The sequence below is a fragment of the Ailuropoda melanoleuca genome, chromosome 8, assembly GCF_002007445.2.
Source record: "Ailuropoda melanoleuca isolate Jingjing chromosome 8, ASM200744v2, whole genome shotgun sequence".
NCBI lineage: Eukaryota > Metazoa > Chordata > Mammalia > Carnivora > Ursidae > Ailuropoda > Ailuropoda melanoleuca.
The window spans coordinates 123,829,755-123,844,708 of NC_048225.1; the positions used below are offsets into that span (position 1 = coordinate 123,829,755).

General features: G+C 48.9%; 1 protein-coding gene and 4 non-coding genes across 5 annotated transcripts; 2 read left to right on the forward strand and 3 right to left on the reverse strand.

Annotated features, from left to right (window-relative positions):
• Positions 1–3,730: 3,730 nt before the first annotated feature.
• Positions 3,731–3,802, reverse strand: TRNAD-GUC. Its single transcript has one exon. It is a non-coding gene; the product is annotated as a tRNA-Asp (tRNA).
• Positions 3,803–4,660: 858 nt separating this feature from the next.
• Positions 4,661–4,732, reverse strand: TRNAG-UCC. The gene has a single exon. It is a non-coding gene; the product is annotated as a tRNA-Gly (tRNA).
• Positions 4,733–5,302: 570 nt separating this feature from the next.
• Positions 5,303–5,383, forward strand: TRNAL-CAG. The gene has a single exon. It is a non-coding gene; the product is annotated as a tRNA-Leu (tRNA).
• Positions 5,384–10,592: 5,209 nt separating this feature from the next.
• On the reverse strand, positions 10,593–12,859 carry HSPA6 (heat shock protein family A (Hsp70) member 6; the record flags this gene model as incomplete). The annotated part of the gene is given in 10 exon segments (XM_034667260.1): positions 10,593–11,007; positions 11,010–11,088; positions 11,090–11,313; positions 11,316–11,505; positions 11,507–11,665; positions 11,667–11,800; positions 11,803–11,904; positions 11,907–12,491; positions 12,494–12,561; positions 12,606–12,859. Coding segments are annotated over 10 exon segments (1,920 nt in total), but the record flags the coding sequence as incomplete, so codon positions are not given.
• Positions 12,860–13,266: 407 nt separating this feature from the next.
• On the forward strand, positions 13,267–13,337 carry TRNAG-GCC. The gene has a single exon. It is a non-coding gene; the product is annotated as a tRNA-Gly (tRNA).
• The last annotated feature ends 1,617 nt before the right edge of the window (positions 13,338–14,954 follow it).

Consider the following 14,954-nt stretch of genomic DNA (forward strand, 5'->3'; position numbering starts at 1 on the left):
TTAACCGCTGTGCCACCCAGGCGCCCCTCAGATGGGTGTTCTTATAAGAAGAAGAGACCCTAGAGATCGCCCTGTGTCTGCACACCCACAAAGGAGAGGCCTGTGTGGACATAGCAAGAATGGAGCTGTCCAGCCGGGACGTGGGCTCTCACCAGCACCCAGGCTTGCTGGCACCTTGCTCTTGGACTCTAGCCTTCAGGACTGTGCAAAATTAAACATCTAGTTGTTTAAGCCCCCAGCCAGTGGTATCTTATTACGGCAGCCCCGGCAGATGAACATAACCTCGAACGTCCAGGAACCAGCGAGCACCGAGTGGGTGGACATTAGCTGTTTGTTGAATGAAGTCAGTGGTACCATCCCCTTGGAAGAGTTGCTTATGTGGTTGTCGTGCCCCAGCCTATTGAACTCTCCCTCCCGGAGCCACTGTTAGACGCAGAGCGGCACTTGATGCGAGTCAAAGAGCTCACCAATGCCCCTCCTCTGGCAATATTGATGACCTGCACATGATGTGAATTGGTGACTACAGGTAAGTGCTTAAGGTAACTAATGGCAGGTTTGAATCTGTTTTCTTACGTTACTTCAGAAATAGTGCAGGACAAATAATACGATGCATTCAGAATGCACAGCACATAATAGAAGCTCTAGAAGCTTCACAGGCTTCCATTTTCCTTCCTATAGAGGGAAGCAGATGGATGACCAACGTCACTCCATGAAGGAGAAGAACACTCACTGTGCTGTGTGACTTCTGGTGAGTCTGTTAAATGAAATATTAGTACTTCAGAGTTGTACTTTATAATATATTAATTTATCTCTGAAACATAAATAGCCCAGGGAAATGATTCACGTATATTTGGGAATAATGGTTGGCTGGTTGGTTGGTTGCTACTGAAAAAAATCAAATTGGGAAGCTGATTAATAAGCTGTAAGAGGCTGCTGAAATGGGATCTCATGACAGTTTGATTTGTGAGACTTCTTCAAAGCATCTTTCATCACGCACCGTCTACACAGCGGCATCCGCAGCAGACGCCCGGTGGTTAATGAGCTGCACTGTGCCGCTGCTGGCTTGTTTTCTTTGTGGTGGCAACTGCTTCCCTGTATTGCTATCATTCTACAGTGCGGTGCGAGCAAGAGGAGGAAGAGGAGGGAGACCTGAAATCAGCAGGGTTGGGGGAGCACGATAAAACTAGCTCAGCCCTTCGAGATGTGTTTCCTACCACCCCCCACTTCACCAGGTTCTACGCTTCAATTCTTTCTCTCAGGCTGTGGTTCCAAGAGGTGCCATCCCGAGTATTTTTACTGGGAGCAGGGGGGTGGTTGGTTTCGTGCCTTTCCCACACTTGTGTATATTTGGGGGATTTGTATTCTGGTGACTATAGAGCAACATTTCTGTAAACGTTTCCCCACACAGGTGTATGAGACAAGGGAGGATGGAGAGAAATGTAGAAGTGAGTCAGAGATTGCACTTTCCGTGTAAGTGCTTACACTTCTAGCACTTGGGCAGAGCCCACTTTGTTCTAACGATGCACAGATCACAAGATGGCGATCGATGCAGAGCCCAGTCATTTTCCAAACTGCATTTTATAGTATGAATATAAAGGGTTGTGTTCTTGTGATGGTTAATTTTATGGGCTCGGGGATAGTGATAAACCTTTGCTCTGGGTCTGTCTGTGAGGATGTTCCCAGAAGAGATTAGCATTTGACTCAGTGGACTGAGTAACAAAGACGCCCTCACCAAAGCAAGTGGGCCTTATCCAATACAAGGAGGGCCTGAAAGGAACAAAAAGGTAGAAGAAGGGCTGGGACATCATCTTCTGTCCTCAGACATCTGTGCTCCTGGTCTCAGGTGTTTGGACTCAGACTGGGTGATGCCACCAGCTCTCCTGGGTCCCCAGCCTGCAGATGACAGATTGCGGGACTTCTCAGCCTCCGTAATGACGAGCCAATGCCTGTTCTGTCTCTTCTGATGCCTCTAGATGTCTCTGATTGGTTCTGTTTCTCTGGAGAACCTTGACTGATCTGGTGGTGGCCAAATCGCCTTTGATGAAGGAGGACATAGTTTTCCCAAGGCTGCTTGACTGGTTGATTATATGATAGCCTGGAGAAATAATATCCATTGCACAGAAGTGCCAAGTCACTTTAATGACATACACAAAATGACAAAAATTAGAAATTTTTGAAGTTCAAAAACATTATGAATAAAATTAAAAAGCAATTTCACTTTCCATCACGGTGGAGGAGCTTGCATGGAGCTAACCACTCCATAGATAACAATTATAAACTCTAGACAAAATATTTTTTAAAAATCTGTAAGGCACTGGATAGCAATCAAATCAGATTGAAAATAAAGAGCATTCAATCCCGGAAAGAAGGAACTGCTGTGGGTAAGATCCTCATCCTGAGAGCACTCGCCAGGAAACGAGACTCAGGCACTTAAATGAATGCAGAAAACTAGTCTTATACCCACGCATTGATTGAGGTAGGGCCCAGGACTTCCAGACTGGCTGGAAATTGAAGTCAGACTCGAAAGAGATAGTCTCATTCCGGAAAACCAAATCTGCAAATCAAGCTGTCATATCTTTGGCTCACCCTTGAACTGAGCGTGTACAGAGCACAGATTTCACAGAGGTCATGGTGAAAGTAAGTGCTGGGGGTGAAAGAGTACCCAGCAGAGATTTCAAGAGCTGCCCCACCAGAAGAGCCAGAAAAACACTGTGGCAACAAAAATGCTCAAGAACAGGAGATTCATTAAAGAAATGATGATGTGGCCACTTAATATAGCACAACGAAGCCATTAAAATAACGTTTTAGACTAACATTTAATGAATTTAGAAAGTCACATTTTAAAGTAAACACTCAAGTAGATTAAATAACGACATGCACAATGTGATTCCAGCTTTGCATTTAAAAAATGCCAAAGAGATAAACACACAGCAAAATATTAATAGGGATTTCCTGGGTGATGGAAATATGGATGCCTCTTCTTTCTTTGTGGTTTGCTTATCTTCCATATTTTCTACAATGACTATATCTTCCTCTTATATTCAGGAAAGATAGTATCTTTTAAAGCATGAGCGTACACTGTGCGCCAGCTGCGAGTGCAGGGCACAACTTCAAAGGACTTTAGCCCCAAAGGGTCTCAAAACTGCTTCTCCACGTTACAGATGAAGAAACCGAAGCCCAGAGAAAAAGGGCTTGGCGCTAAAGCAAACAGCCGCCTAGTGATGAAAGGACACGATTGTCAGACTAGAGCCCATTTCTGTTTCCTCACCTTGATTGTCATAAGGCAGCAGAAACAACGCGAACTTTTGAGAACGTGGGCTGGCCACAGCTGGATAGAGATATACCCCGGAGAAAGAAAGGAGGAGCGCCTGGTAAGACATGGGTGTGGGGGACGGCAAGAAGGAGAGTGAAAATTTGGAATACAAAGCTCAAGGTAGAGCCTGGATCCTGGAATTCTCTTCCAGTGGCAGCAAGAAATCATGGGGATGGAAGAAGTTACACGTAGTGGCAGGCCTCTTCGGCGGTCCATTAGGTGGAAACTTGTTTGCAGGGTTAAGAACCAGGGTCAAAATAACCGCACCCACCAGTTCTCCTGCCCATCATCCAACAAACAAATTCACATGTGACAACCATAATCATGGGGAGAACCTAAAATTATTGAGGAATACCTTTTGTTTCTGCAGTAAGCGAGAACGTAGATCAAGAAGAGACAAAAAGATGTTTTGTGCGCCTCCCCGTCGGGGAATCGAACCCCGGTCTCCCGCGTGACAGGCGGGGATACTCACCACTATACTAACGAGGAAAACGGCAAACCCGCCTTAAAAATCTTTCTTTAGGAAGTTACTTCAAAGTTGCAGGGCCAATTTCTTCCATTGAAAAAAGGCTGACTGCTGGCAACACTGTGCCTTTACTGCCTCGACTGGCACGTTACAACCGACAAGATGAGAGTCCCACGTGTAATTTAAAATTTCTTGCAGCCACATTAAAAAGAAACATGCAATAATTTTAATACTACATCTTACGTAACCCAAGATTTCCAAAATATTGTTTCAACATGTAACTAATATAAAAATACATAGGTTTTTTTCTTCGTACTTAGTTTTCAAACCAGTATGTATTGTACACTCACAGCACTTTTCATCTCGGGCGTTAAATTTTCATTTGCAAACTTAATCCGTACTTAGATTTCATAATATTTACAGTTGAAAAAGTGGATTCATATATCCAAGTTGCTCCGACCGTACTTAAACTTTCTCCAGTAGCTAAATTGGGCATCTTTTTCAAATGTTCCATTTATTGACTTCAGATAATGGATCTGCTTACTGACGTAGACCTGCAAGTGCAGTTCCTCGGGCGCACCGGTTAATGTCCCCCGCAGGGCCCCGGGGAGGACGTCTCGCACCTGCACGCCGGCCGGGGAGACTCTGAACCCAGACGGGTTGATTCCTCCGCAGGTGGAAGCGCTTAAAGGCAGGCGGGAAGGAACCGCAGAGAGGAAAGCGGTCAGAGGCGAACACCGCCCAAACGCAGCTGGGCGGGGAAACGGGTTCTTCAGCGACAGACCAGCGGGGCGAGAAGAAGCAGCGCCCGCAGTTCCTAGTTTGGGCTCAGGGTTTAAAAAAAAGCAACCCCACGCGTTCTTCCTTGGAAAAGTACAGCTTGCGTTGGCCGGGAATCGAACCCGGGTCAACTGCTTGGAAGGCAGCTATGCTCACCACTATACCACCAACGCTGATGTTGTAAGGTTTCAAAATTTCATATATAAGAAAAGTAAAGGCCGCAAATTTTCTGACCCTGGCGTTCTATGATCCCGAGGCACACGGAGCCTTCCCTTCGCGAGGATGGAACCCGATCTTACTCCTAGCCCGTCACCCAGCCACGGAGGCCGGAGGCGGCGGGGGCGATGGGGAGAGGGTTCGCGGAACACGGCGGGAAAGCTGAAGCCTCGCCTGGCCCGGAGATTTTCACCTCCGCCTGCTCTGAACCGCACTTCCAGCTCCGCCGCCTGGCGCGCCCCAGCCCTGGATCGCTGGGTGTGGGATTCGGTACCGGCGATTTGGGGCTGAGGGTGCAAGGGAGACCGGCCGGAAAAGGCGCCAGGAAAAATGGATCTTTACAGTTTAGGATGGTGAAGTAGGAAGGAGGAGTCAGAGACATTTTTATCCTCCGTACTTTGCCAAGGACCCCAGGGAGAGTTCTAGTTTTATTTAAAACAATAAACGCAGCATCGCTATAACGTGACGTCATGAAACAACACTGTGGGTTAATCTGAAAATGAAATAAGAAAACGTTGGGCTTCCGCGTCAGGATGGCCGAGCGGTCTAAGGCGCTGCGTTCAGGTCGCAGTCTCCCCTGGAGGCGTGGGTTCGAATCCCACTTGACAAAGCATTGAATTTTTCTGTTTGTTTTTTTTTTAACTTTTTTTCCACCAACATATACAATTGAATTCATGGAGAAAGGAGTATTGATTAATCGACACCTTTTTGTCCTGCGTATCTATATATGAATATTATGCTTCACTGTGAATATGGGACTGAATCTATTTTTTCTATATTGTACGCAGGAGACTGGTTTTTGAAAACAGGAAGCAGTTGAGATCTATACCTAACTATGAAAAAAATATTTTGAGCCCTTTCTAATGTGCCCAGCACACTAGAGCAGGCCGGTATCAAAGTCTTCTCCGACTAAACAAGGCAAAGCTCTCAGATCCTTTCATTTGCTAACTTGGCCCGAGTCTTCTAATGCTCAGACAGTAGTGTCAAACTTTGGGAGGCCTCACGTTTTCCACTATCTTGCCTGACCCACTCCTGCTGTTGCAGGGTGGACTGGGGAGACCCCTGGGCCTGGAGGCCTCTGCCCAGCCAGTCAGTCCCTGGGTTGTGACTGGAAGCTCTCAGTCTTATGGCAAGAGAAAAATTCAAGGAGAGACCAGACGGTGGTTGAGTTTATTTAAAGAGAGTGCATTCTAGAGATATGAGAGCCAGAGTGCTCGAGGGAGAGCTGGGCCTAGGGTTTGGGTCTCTATCTTTTATTGACAGTTGTTAACCAGAGGGTAGAGTTTTTATTGGTTGGGGAGGAGATTTCTTTGGGACAGCGTTTCCGGCCCTTTCTCCCTTACATGGTCAGTCTCAGAACTTCTTTGTCTTGGGCCTGTCTGGTTTGATCTGACTTTCTTGTGGCTTTAGTTTTAGAATGCTACCAGGCTAGATATCTGACTTTCCTGATAGCTGACCCTGACTCCTTTGCTGGCATCCAGGCACTGGGTTAAAACCTAACCAGCTGCTGATTCTAACACCACCACCAATTCTAATTCGGTAGGTTTGCTGGGTCACCAAAACCCAGGAAAGGAAGTCAACAGAACAAATCAGGAAAAGTAACACAGAGGAAAGGTAAACCTGGGGAGTATGTTGTTTCAAGAGCTACTTTTTCCTGAGGATCACAAGTAAGATGCTTTTGGAACTGGTTATGAAAAAAAATCCTGTGGCCCTTCTGGGAGGAGGATAGAATTGTCAAGATGAAGAAGCTGAATGCTTGAGGTTCACAAGTGTGAGGATGGTGAGGATGGAAGGATCTTCAGGTCAGTTAGGGAGAGTCTGCCAAACAAACTGCATTCTTAGTTCTTTATTAGGCCTTGACCTTGGGAAGTCTGCCTGCAGTATAAGGTATCCAGAGTTGCTGGGAGGCTTAGGTGAGAGCCTGGGTGCTTATTAGAAATGCGGATTGCAGGCTGCACCTCAGACCTACCAAATCTGAAATTTGTAAGATCTCCAGGTGATCCATGTCTATATGAAAGCTTGAGAAGCCCTGGTCTGTCTAATTTAGGTGCCTTTGCACAGGTTGATCTTGAACTTGGAATATCCTTTCCCTTGCTTCTCACCAAGGCACCTTTTACTCAGTATTAGCTGAGCGCTCACATATGTCAGACAATGTGATTAGAACACAAGATCAAAAGTTAAATTAAAAACTGTGTCTAAATGAAAGACAATGACAACACATTCGTAAGAGAGACGGGTAAAAAAATAAAGTTGACCTTAACCACATGATCAAGGTGAACATCACCAGGGACCCGTCCTGTTGCCATCACATACCCCCGATCAAATACGTGGAGACGGGCACTTCACCCAGTGGCCTTCTTCTCAAAAACCTCAGTGTAATGAAAAGCATCAGATAAACCCAAATTGAGGGACAATCTGCCAAATACCTGATCGGTACTCTTGAAAATGCCTAACCTAATTGCAGTTTCGACCTCTCCAAGAAATATAGTCTTAACCAGTCAGTCAGGGATGTTCTAGTCAGCACCAATGAGGTATTCCCTCACACGGGTCCTCTCCATCCCCCAAAGGAAGAGGAGGTAAGACACCCACCCCCCCCCTTACCCCTAAGGGAAGGTGACCTTGTCTGGAACAATCCTTTCTTTTCTTTTGCTAATAACTTCCTTGCCCCACCCTTCTTCCTTTAAAAACCTTCCATTTTGAACAGGGCCTTGGAGCTCCCCTTTACTTGCTAGATGGGATAGTGCCCAATTCTTGAATCACTTACTCAAGCCAATGAGACCTGCAGATTGACTCAGTTGAGATTTTGTTCTTTAAAGATGCCTATTATACAAGAAACAGTCCCCAAAGACACAACCGTTAACAACAGTCACTTAAAAGTAGATGAAGTCGTGTGTTTAAATCCTTCTATGGAAAAATAGATACAACACAGATGAGAGGGTCTGAAATGTTTTCACAACTAAGCACAAGAAAACTTTCCTTCTTAGACCCTATATGTGTTTTTAAAGAGGGAAGGAGATGTATGTTGTTGAAATGCTAAGAAACTGTGTAAACCCTGCGAGTGTTATGAATAGGCAGTTAGCTAGGTTCCAACAGGAGACCCGAAAGCCAGCAACAAGGAAGCCACGGCCGCTATGGGAAGGTTAGAGGCCTTCCACAAGAAGCCAGATCAAACCAGACAGGCCCAAGATGGTGGATGCCATGACAGGAAACCCCTGACCAAATAAGGAAGAAAAAGCTCGGAAACCCTGCTTCCTGCCCCAAGTAATAAATATTCTGTCCCCTAGTTAACAGCTGTGAATAAAAGATAGAAACCCAAACCTACACTCAGGGCTCCTGGGTGGGCACTCTCTCTCTCTCTCTCCCCTCCTCCCCCCCCTCACTTGGCCACTCTCATATCTGCTCTCATATCTCAAGAGTGTACTTTTCACTTTAATAAACTTTCCCACTTGTGCCACTTATCCACTGTGCTGTGTTGTCTGCCCTTGAATTCATTCTCGCAACAAGGCCAAGAACCTTCGTTGACTCCTTGGGGTCTGGCTGGGTTGAGGCCCCAGGGCCCGCAGTTCACCAGGCAACACAAGAACCATCATTCCTCTTGAGAAGTACAAACAGGTTGGGTGGTCCATGTTGGAAGTTGGGAGGAAATTCAGGAAAGGGAAAGTGTACTATAGAATGTGTACACAATGTCTTCTTTGGGGGGACAGTTTCCTTCAACGTGAAACCAGGATGCCCAGGATGTAGGCCGGATGCAGGAAAAGAGAGCAGTTTAAAATGTGAAATGACAGGTACAGGAGGAGTGGGTTGTTTCTGCAACCCCCTCTCCACCCACTAGAGACAACCCTTAGCTACTGTTAACATAGCCTCGCTCTAGCCAAGCCCACCTGCATTTCTGAGATAAAAATGCATCTTCCCTTGCTCATAGGAGAGATAGTGTGAACTGGGTTAACTGGGAACTAACTCATGCAAGTCTATCCTTGCTCTCGTAGTGTCATTTACTCAACTGGCAGTACAATGGAGCCTGAGACCTCCCAGCTTCAGTCGTTTGCTGTAAAAAGCACATACTCATTTCGTGAATCACGTAAATAATGCAATAAAATACACACTTTCTCTCAGGGCTCAGCATCCAACTGTGTCCTACAGAAATAACATATCCAATTTCACAACATCTGGGGGAAGTTCTGATGATAAGTAGAGTTGGGGTCAGTTTGTGAGGTGACAATGCGCAGGCTCTAGAATCAGGCAGGACAGGATTCTCAGTTCCAAGCCACCCCCCTCCCACACACACTTAATAGCTATGTGACCTTGAGTAAAGTGTTTAACCTCTCTGGACCTCAGAATCCTCCTCTTCCAAAAGAGCTACTACCCTGGGATGTTGCTGTGGGGATTAAATTAGATTATGCATGTGACATACCTGCTACATAGTTGACACTCAACTGAGATAAACAGCAATAGCTACTATTCGTTGCTCATATGCTGTATGCCTAACGTTCTTCGTCACTTCTCACGCATGTTAATTAATTGAACCCTCTTGGCAATCTTGAGATAGGTCCTATTTCATCATCCCCTCCCCCACATAGAAAGTGAGACCGAGCCTCAGAGAGTTTAATTTGCACCATATATAAAGGAACAGAGCTGAAAACCTAAGCAGTCTGTTTCCAATATTATCGTTATTATTATTATTATTACTATTATTATTACTATCATCATGATCATCATCATCACCCATCAGCAGAAACCAGATGGGCCCATGCTATTTCTCTCACACATAAGATCAACAGTGACTTTAATCACACCGCTTGATGTACTCTCTCCAGAGTCAAGAGAAACTACATTTCCAGGGTCCAGGACTGGAGCTTGTTCTCTAAAAGAACAATGGGGGCGCCTGGGTGGCACAGTGGTTAAGCGTCTGCCTTCGGCTCAGGGTGTGATCCCGGCGTTATGGGAGTGATCCACCCTGATCCCGGCGTTATGGGAGTGATCCCGGCGTTATGGGATCGAGCCCCACATCAGGCTCCTCCGCTGTGAGCCTGCTTCTTCCTCTCCCACTCCCCCTGCTTGTGTTCCCTCTCTCGCTGGCTGTATCTCTGTCAAATAAATAAATAAAATCTTTAAAAAAAAATAAAAAAATAAAAGAACAATGGACAAGGTCACTTGATGAGAGACAGCTAATTAGCATAGAAATGATTTCTCAGGGTATTAGGACACTAGACAAACTAGAATCCCAATATAGGATTTTTTAATCTTAGGGTCACACAGGGGAACCTTGCTGGGACTTAAAGTTTCTCTCCTTTCTCCACTTTTCCAACTCTATCGCCCTAACTTTTCCAGCCGATAGCTCACAGCTCTCTCCTGTCAGCCCTCAGATTCTACTACTGCCTCAACATGTCTGCCTGAAACTCTCCTTACCCTGTTTCCGTCTGTGGAAATCACATACACAGGCTTGTGAGTTCTGTTCATATCCCTCCTTCAACAGTGACCCCAACATCTTCTGCTTCTGAAAGCCTTGCCTCTTTATGTATTTAATTGGTTGGAATGAAAACTAAGGAGGAGTTTTGAAAGTTTACTTAGATCTGTATTTCACAAAATCCTTATATATTAACAAAATTCATATATGCAAGTAACAAAAGAAAAAGTAGGTAAAAGCGATGTTGAACCGCCACACAAATGTTAATAATAATTACTTCTGGGGGCACCTGGGTGGCTCAGTCAGTTGAGCGTCTGCCCTTGGCTCAGGTCGTGATCTCAGGGTCCTGGGATCGAGCCCTGTGTGGGGCTCTCCACTGAGGGGAGATCCTGCTTCTCCCTCTCCTTCTGCCCCTCCCCCTGCTAGTTCTCTTTCTCTCTCAAATAAATAAAATCTTTAATAATAACAACAATTACTGCTGCCTGTCTGAAATGGGAGAAGAGGATTTTAAAAAGTGTAATGACACAGACCTCAGTTATACAACACACTGAGAAGAAGGCTCCCTGCTTGGGAGAAAGATTCCCCTCCGCTCCCATTCCAGCAGTTCACCCCGGGGTCACAGAAGTCTAGAGGGCGCACAAGCCCAGCCCTGACCGGCACAGAGAACTTGTCAGGAGGGGCCATTCAATCCACCTCCTTCATGTCAGGCGGGCACTGGGGACTCCTGGCCAGCTTCAGCCCCACAATGACTACCCCCAGGAACACGAGGGGCTCCATAGGGTCTAGAGAAGGTGAGATGACAGATTTGCTCCGGCTCCCTCTCTGACGCTCACACTCCTCTGCCTGCTGGGTGTGCTCCAGCCAGGCAAGAACTCCCTGTCACTTGTCTTGTACCCTGTGCCTGTCCTCTTTGAAAAATCTTGCCTCTAAGGCGTTCCGCATGCACCAAGCCCTGCACATGGAAGACACTGGCCCCTAGGGAGTTCTTGGCAACCACTCCATCCCTCTGGGCCTCATCCTCAGCCTTGCGCTACTCAGCCTCCCAAAGCATCCTCTCACGGTCCTCTTTGCTCAGCCGGCCCTTGTTGGGGATGGTGATCTTGTTAGCCTTCTCTGGGCTCCCATCAGTGGCTGCACACTCAGGATGCCATTGGCATCAATGTCAAAGGTTACCTTGATCTGGGGGACTCCATGTGCAGTAAGAGGGATACCAATGAGCTCAAAGTGTCCCAGCAAGTGGCTGTCTCTGGTCATGACCCCCTCACTCTAATACACCTGGGTCAGGACCCCAGGCTGGTTGTCTGAGTAGGTGGTGAAAGTCTGCATCTTGTTTGGTGGGGATGGTGGCATTCCTCTGGATCAGCGTGGTCATCTCCCTACATGCTGTCTCCAGCCCCAGGGACAGGTGAGCCAGGTCCAGCAGCAGGAGATCCTGCACTTTCTCACACTGGTCTCCGATCAACACAGCCACCTGCACAGCAACCCCCGCCCTCCATAGCCACAGTTTCATCGGGGTTCATGCTCTTGTTCAGCTCCCTACCCCCAAAGAAGTCCCGTAGCAGCTTCTGCACCTTGCAGATGCGGGCGGAGCAGCCCACTAGGGCAATGTCACGGATCTGGCCTTCTCCACCCAGTCCAAGGCGCTGCGGAAAAGAACCAAGCCCAGTTCCTCAAAGCAGGCTCCAATGATGGACGTGTCGAAGTCCACGCCCTCAAACAGGGACTGATCTCCGGGGTGGCCTGGGTGCAAGAGGTCGGAGTGCACGCGGCGCTCTCACAGGCTGTGCGAAGCCTGCGCAGGGTCTGCTTGTTCCCGCTCACGTCCTCCCCGTGCTTCCCACGGAAGTCCTTCATGAAGTGGCTCACCAACCTGTCGCCGAAGTTCTCTCCGCCCGGGCAAGCGTCTCCAGCCTCAGGCACCTTGAAGACACCGGCGTCCACAGCGGGGACCCTTACGTCGAAGGTGCTCCCACCCAGGTCGAAAACGAGCACTTTTGGCTCCCTGGCGCCCCGCGTGTCAGCCGGTTGGCGAGGGAGGTTGATGATCCCCAGCCGGTTGCGCCCCGCAATGGCACCCGCGTCATTGGTGGGCTGGCGCTGCGGAGTCGTTGAGGCAGGCGGGCACGGCGTTCGCGGCGTACCCCCCACCCCGGGCTGGCCCAGGCGCGCGGCGACTGTCTCCTTCCCCTGGCCCGGCACCGTGGACGAGACCTCCTCGGGGTAGCAGGCCTTGTCCTGCCCGCGGTAGGACACGCGCACCCAGGCCTTGCCGCCCTCGCTCGACCCCCGGAAGGGCGGGTGATTCGGGTCGCGTGCACCTCAGCGCCCGCGAACCTGCGCGCCATCAGCCGCGTGCCGTCCAACCGGGTGGTGCGCGGAGATCTCGGCTACCCTCACCCTCGTGGCGCCGGGTGGGTGAAGGCCACGTGGCCCGGCGCCCCAGCCGCGCGGGGTCAGGGAAGGCCGCCTAGCGGGGCGCGGGGCGCGTGCCCCGGTCGTGGGCGACGGTGGCCACCCGGCCGCGCCGCCCCATGCCCACGCACGAGCGCGTGTAGCCCGGGTCGGTGCCCACGGCCACTTCGCTGGGGCGGCCGTCGCTCTGGCTTCTCGCGCTCCCGGGACGCGTCGGACGCCCGAGCCTGCGGGACTGGGGCCGCGCGGCTCGGCCTCCACCAGCCTGTCATTCTCAGCCGCCGCGCCGCCTGCAGGCCACCCGCCTCTGGCTCAGCGGCGGGGAAAGTTCGGCTCCTCCCGGCCGGTTCCAAGCGCGGTCGGAAGCCACTGAAGGCCGCAAATCCCCGAGAGAACCAATGCTCCGCCTGGACGGTTCAAGAGGGTGGTCCGAGGCCTGCAGCCGGGAAAGCCGAAAGCCTGTCCCCGTGCGAATAGAGACGTGGCCTCAGAGCCAGGACTTCCAATAGGTGTTTGTTGTTGTTGTTCTTTTTTGAGTCGTAACGTTTTTCTGTCTTAAAACATAAAGGCCCTAGTTTCCAAATGGTGACTCAACAAGGACCCGATTCCCGTGATGGAACGCAGCTAGGGAAGCCGGTGAAGTTAAAGGATGGCACCAGAGAGCACTTGCTGTGAGCATTGGTGGTTCAGTGGTAGAATTCTCGCCTGCCACGCGGGAGGCCCGGGTTCGATTCCCGGCCAATGCAAAGTACTGTCGTTTTGTTTTTGTTTTCTGTCGCACACTTGTTTGAACTAAGTCCTTTTCCATGCTTGGATTTGTGACACTGAACGAAGCGAAACCAGCTAGCTGAACCCAGTGTTCTTTTGTTTTGGTTCCCCACCTTTACCAAGTCACCTTCCTCTGAGGAGCAGGGCCTGGAAGGGGGAGGAGCTTGAGCTGTAGGGGAAATACCCGGCTCTTGAGACCCGTCCCTGACGCTCGCTCCCGCCCCAGAGGGGCATTGTCCCAGAGGCCGACTGGAAAAGCACAGTATGCCAAAAGGAGGAGACTTTTCCGAGACATGAATGTGGAAGTGGAGGAAAAGAAAACAAAACGTCTTTGTCATTTGCCCGTTGGGGAATGGGACCGGAGTCTCCCAGGTGGCAGGCAGAGACACTCCCTGCTACACTAACCAAGGCAGTATCTTAAGAGTATGTGATACAACATTAAACTTCAGTAGTTTATTAAAGGAACTTAAAAGTTGACTTTTGTGTAATATATTATTTGCCTAATTCAAAGGAAACCAATTTATTAAAAAGAGGAACAAAAACCCATGCTCCGTAAGTGGCTTGTTTCTCCTCAGAGGGCTTGAGAACCCTTCTGGAAGCTCAGGGAGACTTTGAAGAGGGAGGCAGGAGTCAGGATGCAGAGGTCAGCCTGGCTTATGAACCGGGTTTCTTGGTCAACCCTCTCCCTGTGTACCGGTGAGAAGGAGCTGGCAAAGTTTGCTGCTGGAGAGATCAGCTGTACTGGGATCAGTCCCGGTGATGGGTCCAGGAAAAAAAGGGAATGTTTGAAGACGTGTGCAATGAATGACTTCCACTGTGGAGAAACCATCCTCAAAAAGAAGGAAACTATTTTATAGCCCCAGAAGAAAGAGGAGCTGTCGGCTTTAAATTCATTCACCCTTGGTTGGAGTCTAGGCCAGCCAGGCCTGGGTATCACATTTGGGACATTTTAAACAAGGGCCTGCAAGAGAAGGGTCCTCACCTCAGGAGGAAAGGGGGCCTGGCCTGGAATCTGTGCCCTGGCCTCTTCAGAGACTGTCTTGTCCAAGCTCTTCCAACATTCTCTCCCAGCTCTCAGCAGCTCAAAGCCCCCCGCCCGCCATCCACCCCCACCCCCAGAATTCCAGGGAATTCTAAAGCAAGCACCTCCGTATCTGGACATTAAACCACACAGACACTCCCCCAAAGTCATTCATTTCTTTACTTTTTAATTCAAAAAGTTTCCAATGTAGAGGAGCCTATGTTGAGTGCTAACTTTATACACATACTTAAATATATCCATTTATGTTTTGTAACTTAGCTTGAGTATCTTCAAAAGCAGAACGGATTTTAAAGTGATAACTTAAATGAACATTATGAAGTGGACGGATGCTCGTGACCCAATACTGAGTGCAAAAAGTAAGTTGTAGGGGCGCCTGGGTGGCACAGCGGTTGAGCGTCTGCCTTTGGCTCAGGGCGTGATCCTGGCGTTATGGGATCGAGCCCCACATCAGGCTCCTCTGCTGTGAGCCTGCTTCTTCCTCTCCCACTCCCCCTGCTTGTGTTCCCTCTCTCGCTGGCTGTCTCTATCTCTGTCGAATAAATAAATAAAAAAA